The 11,660-nt window shown below is 64.3% G+C and overlaps 1 protein-coding gene across 1 annotated transcript in view; it reads right to left on the reverse strand.

Moving 5' to 3' along the window:
* The window catches only part of GRIP2 (glutamate receptor interacting protein 2), a 30,004-nt gene extending 24,159 nt beyond the window's left edge, over positions 1-5,845 (reverse strand). The window contains exon 1 of the mRNA XM_004692212.2: positions 5,751-5,845. Coding sequence (XP_004692269.1) covers positions 5,751-5,790 — 40 coding nt within the window. The 5' untranslated portion in view covers positions 5,791-5,845. The remainder of the gene's footprint in view (positions 1-5,750) is intronic.
* Between the last annotated feature and the right edge of the window lie 5,815 nt (positions 5,846-11,660).

The following is an 11,660-nucleotide window of genomic DNA, read 5'->3' on the forward strand; positions in this document are numbered from 1 at the left end:
GACCACCCCACTAAGAAACCACCCGTCCCCCTCCCTCTGCTGCCCCAGGACCCTCTGGCTGTGGCAATAACAAATCAAACAGCAGTTAAGCCCGGAGTCACCTGCGGGGTCCCTGGAGCTGGGTGCCGGCAGCCTTGTTCACCCCCTTCTCCCCCAGGCGCCTGGTTCGCATCAGCAGCCACCAATTCAGCAACACCCCATCGAGAATGACGCCCCCCATTACGGTCCCCGATTCGCACTTCATTTAGATCCAACAAGATGTTTCTGAGCTAATAAAACTAAGAAGACAGGTTTCTGTCAACTGTCCGGTGCACACCAGGTCCGGTACAGCATGGGTAACGCTGCCATAAACTTCGTCTTACCCCATGCAAATGAGCCCCCACACCCCCGCCCCCCGAAAATCCCTCTGCAGGATGTCCCGAGAAGACCAGAGATAAACTTGCTGGCTCCAGGTTTGTCAGTCTCACAGAAAGGACCAGGAAACAGGATCAAATTCCCCTAATTCAGAGCGCAGAGTCCCAAAGAACACAGAGCAGACAACTGAGCGCCAAAGCGGAGTTTCGAGCTCGAAATCTAGACCGAGGCCCCCGGCCCCGGGGCGCTGGGTTCTGAGGCCAGGGCAGAGGCCGCTGGCTGCAGCGGAGAGGACCCACCTGCAGGCCCGATCTTGGGCACGGCCGCTCCAACCTCCCCTCTCCCCAACATTCAGGTTCTGCCCCAGTGGTCTCCAGGCCATGGGGCGCAGCGACACGCTGGGCAATGGTGGCCAGTGGGTCTGCTGGCCCCAACCCTGAGCGGCCCCAACCCTGCCGCTTCTACAGTGTTCTGCTGGCTGAGGCTGGGACTTGTCCCCCACTGTGATGGGGGCCTGACTGCGCACTCAGTCAGCCGCTGCAAGCACGGATTTGAGGGGCTTCCCTAGGGAGGCTCGTGAATTTAAGGGGTGGCTTGATGACCTTTCCGGAGCACCACTTGGAGCTTTGCTCTCTCCAGACATCCTCTCTCTCCCTCTCTCTCTCCCTCTCTCTCTGGATAATTCCATGTGGAGGGGCTCTTTTGCAGTGTGGGTGGTCTACACCTCCTCACTTGGAGGTCACCAAGACCCCCCCCAGACGCCTGAGTGGCCAGAGAAGAGGCTTCTGGGTGTGAAGGGCCTCCCACCATGACGACGGCTGATGTTGGTTCAGCGGGTGCACAGCACCCTGCTTCCATGGGCATCCGGGGACGGAGGGGAAGTCGAGGCAGCGTTCAAAGCGAGAAGGGAGGGCGGCCACTTGGCCAGCCGGCTATTTGTCTGGGCCCTATTTCTCCATGTGTACACTGGGCACATCCCTGCCCCCACCGGGGCTCCAGCCAGCGGGAGCTTGAGCTTTTAAGGAAATTATTTTATTTGTAGACCAGCCTAGAGGGTTTGGCCCCTTCCTCCTGCCTCAGAGCATGCCTGCTTTCTCCTGCTCCTCTCAGTTTTCATTCTGGGACCTGGTAATTATATGCTTAGAGATGAAGGCTTTTCAAAAAACATCTTTCCCACCAATTTTCAGCTGGAAACGTGCATAAAAAACAGAGATATTTTTATCCACATTTTTTTTTCCTTCCTGTCTCCTCCTTCCAGCAATGGGCAATTATGAGCTTTTGCCGTCAGTCAAGTCCTGTAAAATCTCGCTACAGAGGGAAATTCATTTCCGCAGCCAGGCCAGGCCTCCGGGCAGGCCGAGTGGCCAGGGCAGGCGGGCAGGGAGGGCCTGGAGAGCCCGCACCTGGCCCGCCCCAGGCTGGGTGGCGGTGGGTTTCTTTCCTATTTTACTTCTCTTGAAATTGCTGCTAATTTGCCTTCATTATCTCCATCCCTCTGAGGCCCCAGGGAGCTATTGAGTCTTGACAAAGGGAAAGGAAGTCTGCCTGGGCCAGGATGCCTTGCCAGGGTCCCGCCTAAGCCACCAGGGAGAGGGGCCGGGAAAGGCTGGGGACATGGCCTCGACACCCAGTTCCACCACTTCCAGAGGGGGCCTCCAGCAGCTGAGAGGGAGCCGCTGGGAAAAAGACAAGTGGCCAGAGGCTCCACTGGGGACCAGCCGCTAATGCCGGCAGCCGCAGGCAGTCACCCCCAGCCCAACCCCCCCAGCTTCCAGTGGGGCCCCATGTGTCCGGCTCAATGCCCACTGGCTTTGTGGCTACAGCCCTCCCCTGAGACGGGTGGCCTCGGCCAGCCCAAGGGACTGCCCCGGGGCAGAAGGAGGAGTCCGATTCTAAACCTGCCACCCACCGGCCCAGGCATCTGGGACAAGGGGCTTTTCTCCAGCCCGGGCGTCTTTCCTGCACCATGGGCACGAGCGGCCACCTCCTGGTCATTGGCAGGAGTTGGTGAGATTCTGTGTCCAAAGAAGCCTGAACCATGGCTTCCTCCTTTACTCCCGTCCCCAAAGTTTTTCTAATAACAGCGACACTTGCTGCCGTCACGTGCTGGGTGTTGTGCTACAGCTTCTCAAGCCTCATCTCACTTAATCCTCGCCACCTGGGGGGTGCTGCGGCCCTTATTCCCATTTTTGAGATGGGGAAACTGAGGTACAGAGCAGTTAAGAGACATGACAAGGAGTAGGAGCAGGATTTGGGTTTAGGCCTTACTTTAAGAGCTTGAAAGTCATCACAGCTTTATCCCCACGATAATCTTATCTCACCCACGTTACAGATGAGGAAACAAGCAGAGAGGTTGACGGAACCACCCAGGGTCACACAGCCCCTGAGTGACTGGCAGGGTCCTCTCTGACCTGCTCTTCCCCCATGGCTGTCCGGCGGGGCCTGGGGACGATGCCTGGGGCCCTGGATCCTGGAGTATTCCTTCCAGAATGGGACCCTCCGTGGCTGGCTCAGGTGGGCCCAGGGCCGGGCCGGACAGCTGTGTGGATACAGCAGGCTGACCTCAGAATGCAGACCCAGTCCCCCAGGTCACAAGCCCCAAGGGGGGGAGGTGAGTGGTGGGGGGTGGTCAGGACAGTCTCAGAGGGACCCTCCCTCCTTTTCAAGGCATGTGTTTAATGGGAACAGTAAGAAATGTGTGAGCAGGTGTACCAAGTAAATACACTGGTTCCCAGAGGGGGTGGCACGGGCAGGGGGGGGGGAATGTTTGGAACTGGAGCCTGGGGGGGTGTAGGGCACGGCCAGGGAGGCCAGGGAGGCCTGAAGTCCTCCCCATTACATACTTATGTAAACAATCGGCAAATCAACAAAATTTGGGGAGAAAACAAAGAACGGGGGCCTCACAAATGACCCCCATTTTACAACTGAGACCCAGAGAGATCCGTCACTGGCATCAAGTTTCTCTGGCCCCCAGCTGGCCACATCTTCAACCCTGGGGTCTCTCCCTCCAAACACAAGGACAGTGGACCCCAGTGAGGGCTACCTGGAAGGCCCCGCTTTAGGGCACAAGCACCCACAGGCTGTGCCTGTTGGGGTTGCCAGGAGCCATGGGCATGACCCAGAGAGGTGGGCAGTCCTGCCACCCCCTTCCCACAAGGTGGACAGCGCCCCAGTGAGCCCCACTGAGGGCCGGGGACTGCCTGCCCCTCCGACGGTTGCAACACTATGGCTGGTCCAGGACAGGAGATGACCCTCCCCGGTTTTAGCCTCTGTGGACCTGGGGTCACGCTCATGGCCAAAGCCCCCAGCCAAAGCAGACGGTCAGGCCTACACAAGGTTGCTGGTGGTCTGGGGAGGCCCCCTCAGAGGAGTGGCCATGCCAAAGGGACCCTCCACCCACACCCCGCCCAAGCCTTCCCAGGCGCGGGAACAATGGCCACTTTGTGAGGGGGTCAGAGAGCCCCGAACACCGCGGGAGGTGGCGGCACTTCCTGGTAAAGTCTGTCCAAGCCTACTGTGCGCCCAGCCCTGGTCACATCCCTTCCTGCAAGCGCTCAGGGATGGTGGGGGGGGGTTGTTGGGGGGGGCACGGAGCTCCCAGTAGTAAGACTGGACATGGAGGGTGTGGCCTGAGGAAGGACTCACAGGCAGGACTCTGCTGCGGGAGCAGAGAAGGGCGCTGGGCCCCTCCCTCACAGACGCCAGCCCGGGGGCCTCAGCCCCTGTGCCAAGGTGAGGGTGGACAGAGTGGCTCCCTGTGGGCTGCCTTCAGCCCTCTGCTCCAGGGGGACACACGACCAGGACCCGCTGCCCAGGCAGAGCTGGCTCTACCAGCTGGCCCTGGGATGTTTGCTGGGACAATCAGAAACAGGCTCTTTCCTTCGGGAAGACTGAGCTGGTTGGTGCTGACTTCTAAAGACCCTCTGGACACTCAGGGAAGGGACAGTCTGCCTGACATAAAGCTCATCTCCAGAGAAGTGGAGTGAGAAGTGCGGAGTCCTGGCGGCGGGATGTTATCTGAGCGCCTGGATCCGTCTGTTCCCGACGCTCCCGCTTTGGACTTTTCTACAAAGAGCCTCACTGCTGAGGTTGAAGTGAAGGAAGTGAGGTTCCGTGACAGGTGCGGAGACGCCCGCCGGCGAGGCTGGGAGTCCGGCAAGTCACCAGAGGGAACCGGGGCGGGTCACGAGAGGCTGGAGTGGCAGCCCCAGAGCTGTGCCAGAGCTGAGGTGAGCCAGTTCCCTCCATGGCAGCATGAAGGCAGGGGCCGGGGTGAGGAGCTGAGGAGCCCGGGGGGCAGGCGGGGCAGAAGGGACACTGAGGCCCGAGCCCTGGTAGAGCCAGATCTCACGGGGAGGCGGAAGGCACCTCCCGGCCGCCCCCCCGGGGGGTGGCCCAGACTCTGCCCGACAAAGTGGGGCCTCTCGGTGGGAGAAACGTGCCCAGGCCAGGACGTGCTCTCCCGGGGTCCAGTCCAGCCCTGCTGCGTCTGCTGTGTGGCCCAGGACAGGTCACTTAACTGCTCGGGCCTCAGCTTCCTCAGGGGACTGGTCCCGGGCTCACAGCGTCGTGAGCATCAAGGGAGAGGGAGGAAAGGCCGAGGCACGGGGGGAGCCCGCCAAGTAGGGGGGCCCGTGGCCAGCTGTGCCCGGAGGGGCCCGTCGCTGTCCCCTGCCATGGGTGCGGAGGCAGGAGCCCAAGTTTCAAGCTTTCTAGGCGCTGGCAAGCAGGGTCAGGGCTCTCCACACGCCCCCCCGCCCCCCAGCACCCTCATCTGGCCCCCAGGAGCACAGTCCCGCCCTGGGAGTACCGCAAAGGGAGCTCACATCAAGGGTACCCCAGAAGTTCAGGAAGGGGCCCCAGGGGCCCAGGGCCAAGGGGAGGCTGGGCCGGGTCCCTCTCTGGGGAAGCAAGACCAGTCCAGCGGGCGGAGGCCGGGGTGGGGGTCCAGCAGGACACAGCGACCGTGTCCGCTCAGTCGCTGGCCGGGTCCCTGCCAGGACCCCCCAGGAACATGCAGCTGGCGACACCCCTCACCACCTGCGGCCCCGAGGCGGCTGGGACCCGTCCCTCCCCTGGGACACCATGCCCCCGGCCTTGGCCCTCACACTTCTGGGCAGGGAGCTCCTCCCACCCAGCGAGCTCACGCCCGGAGGGACGAGGCGGACTCACCTCCCCGAGAGGCTGAGCCCCCCGCAGCCTGCAGCCCCGCCTGCCCCAGCCGGAGCCGGACAGTCCTGCACCCGGCCCCCACAGGGCGGCGCAGGGCAGACGGGCAGCCACCCCTGACCCCGCGGGGTCCTGCCCGCGTGCTTGCCAAGCCCTGTCTCCGGACGGCAGCGCCAGGGGCCCGGCAGTTCGCCCCAGCACTCTGCAGAAAGGACCCCACTACTTACCCGACTCCCCAGGGCTCTCCCTGCTGAGCCCACACAGCATGCCTGCTATTGTCTGCCGGCTGCCCACCGACTCTCACTCCCTGGGGAGCCACGCTGCCTGCCCCCTCCCTGCCTCCCCGGGGAGGGGCTGTGGCAGGGAGGCTCTTGGCTCCCACTGGCTGGGCCCCGAGTCCACCCACTGCAGCAGGCGGCTCTCTGCTTAAAGGGGACACAGCCTTGTCACGGTTGGCTCCGGGTTGGGGTTCAGCACCTCCCACTCTCACAGCTGGAGCTGGTGTGGGGGTCTGGGAAGACGCACAGCGGGGGCTTGCCCGGGCCCAGGCGGACGGCCTGGCGGGTCCTCTCTTCCAAGTCGCCCCCGACTTGGACAAGTGACTGCGGGGCCCTGCGCTGCCCTCCCCACCGCTCCCAGGTCCCAGTTTCTCTTCTTCAGAGCTGGACACCAGGGACTGTGCACCCAGCAGCCTGCCCCTACGCACACGGGACCCCACTCACTCCGGGGAAGATGGGGAGAGCTGGCGGCCTCTGCGCTTGACGGGCAGGGGCAGCTGCCATCACCCCAGCCCCACTGGGCCTCCGCCCTGCGTGCCAGGACTGACCGCCACAGCAGGCCCGGTTACGCACCGGCCGTGGGGGGGTGGTGGTGACAGGACACGGTGTCCGACTGCTGGTAGCAGGTTCTGGTGGAGGAGCCTGGTGCCCGGGAACAGCGGGGCTCAGCTGCGCTCTGTGTACAGCAGCAAGTGGCTGGCTGCCTTCCAGGGGCCCCCACGCAACACCCAGCCCACAAGTCTGCCACCCCGCACAGATGGCACCGCCCAAGCAGCCCAGGCCCGTGGACATCCAAAGTGGGACCACTCGGACCTCTGTGGCCAGAGGTGCGCTCTTCCCCTACGGCCACTCTCTAAGGCCGCCTTCCTCCTTGGGCGACCTCAGCATGGCCCAGGCTGTGGCCAGGCTCCAGGCAAAGGCCCTTAGGGCCAGCACTGAGGCCAGAGGTCAAGGAGAACACCAAGGGTGAGCTGGGGTCAGAGAGAGGCGGGCACCAGAGGCCCAGGCCGGGCGGAGAGGGCAGCTCTCAGCCGTGGTGGTCCACGGTGCCAGGGGCGGTCAGCACACGAGGCTGACCACACAGAGCCTCACCTTCACCAGGGCCACTTTGGGACGACCTCAGCCCACACCTCCCGGCGTGGGCTGGCCTAACGCCCTCTGCTCTCTACCCTGCACAGCCCTGTCAGGGAGGGCTGCGAGGCGCAAGGCCAGTGCATCCGTCTCCTCTCCTAGGGAAATATTTGCTCGCCACACAGATGCATTTAGATGAGCGATTAAGATCTGCGATCGGAAGCCTTGCCGTGTCTGTCTCTGCTGCTGCTGCTTTGGAATTTACTTTGGAGGCCCAGAAGCGCCTGGAAAGGTCACGCGGTGGGTTGTGGGAGATCTCTGGTGCAGGGCTTCCGAGTGCCTGCTCTGCCAGCCCCGGGCCGCGCCCCGGGAGAGTCGGGACTCAGCCTGCGCCCCGCCAGCCAGCCCGCAGCGCGCCTTTCCATTGGATTTTATGCAGCGTTTTTGCAAGAAACTGTTGGTCCATTTTGGAACCGGGCAGAGTTCAAACAAGGACTCGGCACAGAGAGGTTAAGCAAGTCGCCAGAGGTCGCCCAGCTGTAAGCGTGCAGCAGGGTCACGCCTAAGAAACCTGTGCTTAGAGGCGTTGCAAGGGGCTTCTCGGGACTTCAGAGGCTTGTGGAGGGCTTCAGGAGGGCGGGTGAGGAGCAACTAGCTCCGTGAGTGACTAAGGGACAGACAGGAGCCTGAGAAGGAGGGAGCAAGCTGTTGCAGGTGAAACGCAACGCCATGCGGCTACTGAGGGGACAGAGGCGCCGGGCTGGGAAGGGGTGCTAAGGTCTTGCTCCCCTGAGGGTGGCCCAAGACCAGCAGCACTGGCATCCCCAAAAGCTTGCCAGTAAAGCAGCCCCTCACCCCCCCGGCCCCCCCACCCACCCCGCAGGCCGGTTGACAAGGGCCTATAGGGAGTCTGACTTGGGCCTGCGGGCAGAGGGAGCCGAGCTCGGCTGCGAGCAGGGGGGCCCTGCGGAACCCCGCGTTGGGGAAGGAAGGCCCTCCCGCGGGAGGTGGCCGGCGCTGGCCGGCCGCGGGGGCCTCTGCAGGAGCTCAGAGTGGGTGAAGCTGCTCTTGACCTGCTCCTGGGACGACCTTGCATACCGGATGCTGCCAAACCCCGGGGGCGCAGAGGGAAAGGGGGGTCAGGTGGCTGGAAGCCAGGCCTGAGAGCGGCTGAGGCCTCCAGACCCCAGGTCACGGCACTTGCTCCCTGCTTTCATACTGTGGGCGACCCATGAGGGGGGCTGGGCAGCTCGAAGGACACGGAGGACCCCCTCCATGGCCGGGCGAGGCCTGACACCTCTGCGTCCTCAGAGTTTGTAAGACAGGTGGGAGGGAGATGGATTGCTGTGTGACCTGGGTTGCTCATCTAAACCTCTCTGAACTTAGGCTTCCTCTGCTGTAGAATAAGGATAAGAGGAGCACCCAGCCCCCCCACCCGCCCCTGGTGATGCAAGGGGTTAAGTGCAGCGCTATCGCTATCAGCAGCTACCACAGCCTGAATTCAATTCCCGGCAGGGAGCTGACCCACAGGGCGCAGCAGACCTCTCCTGTCTCCCCACTGCTCCCCTCAGCGGTGTATTTTAGTCCATCTGCCTGTTCTGCTCCCCACTCTGTCTCTGGGGAATCTTCTCACCCTCACACGCACACACCTCTGGCCAGTACCCCAGTTCTGTATGCATAAGTACATAAAGCTTAAAAAAAAAAAGAAAAACCCAGACCCTAGGTCGGGAGTCCACACAGCACGTGTCAGGAAACCTTCATCTACGCACTTTCCTGGGGAGCATCTCATACCCACACTCTGAAACAGCAGCGGGGGGCCGGGGGGCTCCCAGTGGCTGAGCACGCGGGCCAGGCACACCCAGGTTCAAACCCAGCTCTGCCGCCTGGGCTGTGGGCCTGGGCAAGCCCGGAGGCTGGGGGCAGGGCGGCTGCCGAGCTCAGGGGCCGGCCCGAGGTGACGGTCAGTCCGCGTGGACCAGGCCTGGGGGCCTTCCCGCTGTCCTCAGACGGGCGCCTCGGGCACCGCCGCGCACAGGCGGACTCCCGGCGTGTCCGGCCCTGGCCCACCGGGCAGCGACTCCCCACACGGCACAGGGAAAGCAGGCCCCGTAGGCACCGACGTTGCGGGGGGCAGGGGGCCATGCAAGGGCCGGACCCCAGCCCCACCCCTCCCTCTGCCCCAGGGCTGAGTCCGTCACAAGCACAGGAGAGCCCTGCCCTGCGCCCACCGGGTCCCTGAGTGACAGCCGGAAATGAAGTCTGGGTGGGAAGCAGGAGGCAGAGATGGAGATGCCCGGACAGGAGAGATAAACCCTTTATTGCTGTTCTCTCGCTTCTTCCTCTCCCCACCCCGACCCCCGGCCCGGCCACCGCTGCCCCCCTCCCTCCCCCCAGGGTCAGGCCAGGACAACTGCTCTCTGTTTGTTCACCTTGCCCTAAAGTGAGCCTGTTACCCCCTTCTACAGATGGGGACACTGAGCCCCAGTCTGGTTCCCCCAGTCACAGTGAGTGCGTCCTAGGGGGTGCTGAGGGGTGCACCCCTCCCCTGACTTCAGGGCAGTGGGGGGGTTGTGGGGAGGTTCAGAGCTCATGTCCCCACAGGGGCCGGGGGCCGGGTCCCCACATGCTGTTCTTGGGGAGTCTCCGAATCTTGACTGGGTAGTATCAAGGCAGTCCAGCCTTGGCCATGGGTGGGGAGACCCCGCGGCTCTCCTGCTGGGCTCCCCTTGACAGCGGTCAGCCGTAGAGGGCAGGACCCAGGCCACGCTGCGCAGGGGCCTCGGGGGCCCATGTCCCTTCTCCAGTGACGGCCGGCCCCTCCTCACAGGGCTTGCGTGGAGACAGCAGTGAATGAACCGAACACCCGGAGAACTGTGGGGGGCCCGTGGGTGCGCTCAGCCCGCCTCGCTGGTCACTCGTCCCCTCTGGCAGCATTGACTAAGCGCCTGCTGCTGGCTAGAAACTTCCCCCGCAGGAGGTGTGTGATGCGGGGCTGTGCCAGGGCTGCCTGCTTGGGAAGGGACAGAAAGCCCGGGAGAAAGGGGTGCAGGTGGGAGCCGTCGCTGGAGGCGCGCTAGCCGGGGGCTCCGTGGGGGGGACGAGTGGACGGGAGCTGAGACCGGGAGACTGGCTGCCGCGCGGGGCTGGAGTGGGAGAATGACTGCGGGAGCAGCAGCGGCCAGCGGGCTCCTGGGGACGGGGCTCTGCGGGGCCGGAGGGGGCCGCCGAAGCGTGCCCTGGCCCTGTGTGATCTGGCCCAGGGGGTGGGTCCCGGGGGCAGGCTGGAGGGGCACCCGAGAGCCAGGAGAGCACTCTGCACCCCAGCCTGGCGGTGCCCTGATTTGAGCCTCAGTTTCCCCTCTGGTCACTCAGCAAGTCCCTCTGACAAGAACAGTCAGCAGGGTGAGTTTGGGAGCTGCTAGCTGGGAGAGGTCTGCAAGCCCGCACTGGGGACACACGGAGAGGCAAAAAATAAGTGAAGGGGAAGGGGGGGTGTGGACGGGGGCGGGGGCGGACGGGGTGGGGACACACAAGCCCAGGGGAGCGGCCCGCACGGACTGGGGAAGCGGTCTGACCCATCGAGTGCCTCCGGAGGAGCAAGCTGCGAGGGGCAGACAGTAGCAAGTGTGGGGGATGGGAGGGCCTCGGCCCTGCTGGTGGGGGTAAACTGAGGCAGCCACTGCGTCTGGAGAAACTGTGAGTCTGTCCCCGCTGTGGCCCAGCACCCTCACTCCCGGCACTGTCGAGGTACCCAAGCGTCCCCAAGGGGATGAGCTTTGAAGGTGGCCGGGGGTCGTCTGGGGAAGAGCAGGTGGCAGGTGCCTGCAGAAGCACAGAGCCTGTGAGCAGGGGAGGGGAGGCAGAGGGGAGGGAGCAGGGCGGGAAGGCAGCGGAGGGGGAGCCAGGAGCGAGGAGCCCCCCAGGCTGGGGGGGGCGACTAGCAACCACTTCGGAGAGCCCAGGGGGGACACTGGCTGGGGAAGGAAGGTGAGCAGCAGGGCACTGGGCTGCTCCCGATGGCCGTGCTGCAGAGAGCCAACGTGAGCCTCGGAGCCTGACGGCCAGGGGAGTCAACGGAGCCTCTGTCCCCCAAGCTGGAACTCCCTCCTGAGGACGGGGGAGCCAAGGAGGGCAGAGAGGGGGCACAGGAGGGCCACCACGTGCCTTCGGAAGCCAGCTGGGCCAGCGCCAAGTCCCGGGTGACCGGCCTCAGCTGACCGAGCCGCCCTCCCTCAGCCGTCCTCCTCCCCCGGGGCCAGCAGCACCCCGGGAAAGAGCAGGCCGGGGTCTCAGGGTCCATATGCTCCATGGCAGCGCCCCGCCCTGCCCAGCCCTGGCACGGCGGCTCCACTGAGTCACACAGCTGCTCGGGCGCAGACGCTGCCCACGACGGCAGACATCAGCGTGTCCTGTGGAAGGGGCGACGCTCAAAGCGGCTGCTCCCAGCCAGATGGACCAACGGGAACCACACATCAGGGAAAGCTGCCTGGAGGAGGCGGCGCTGTGCTAAGCCTGCAGGGGCGGAGGAGCCAGCCCAAGATGAGGTGGGTGGGGCGGTCTGGGCAGAGCGGACGGAGAGGGCAGGGAGGGACACAGAATGTGAGGGGAAGGCACCCAGCACAGGGGGGCCGGTCGGGACCAGGGGGGCTGGGCCAAGAGCCCCAAAGAGCAGGGGGGCTGGTTGGGACCCGGGGGGCTGGGCCAATAGCCCCAAAGAGCAGGGGGGCTGGTCGGGACCCGGGGGGCTGGGCCAAGAGCCCCAAAGAGCAGGGGGGCTGGTCGGGACCC

This window comes from Condylura cristata, unplaced genomic scaffold (assembly GCF_000260355.1).
Source record: "Condylura cristata isolate star-nosed mole 26May11 unplaced genomic scaffold, ConCri1.0 scaffold00033, whole genome shotgun sequence".
NCBI lineage: Eukaryota > Metazoa > Chordata > Mammalia > Eulipotyphla > Talpidae > Condylura > Condylura cristata.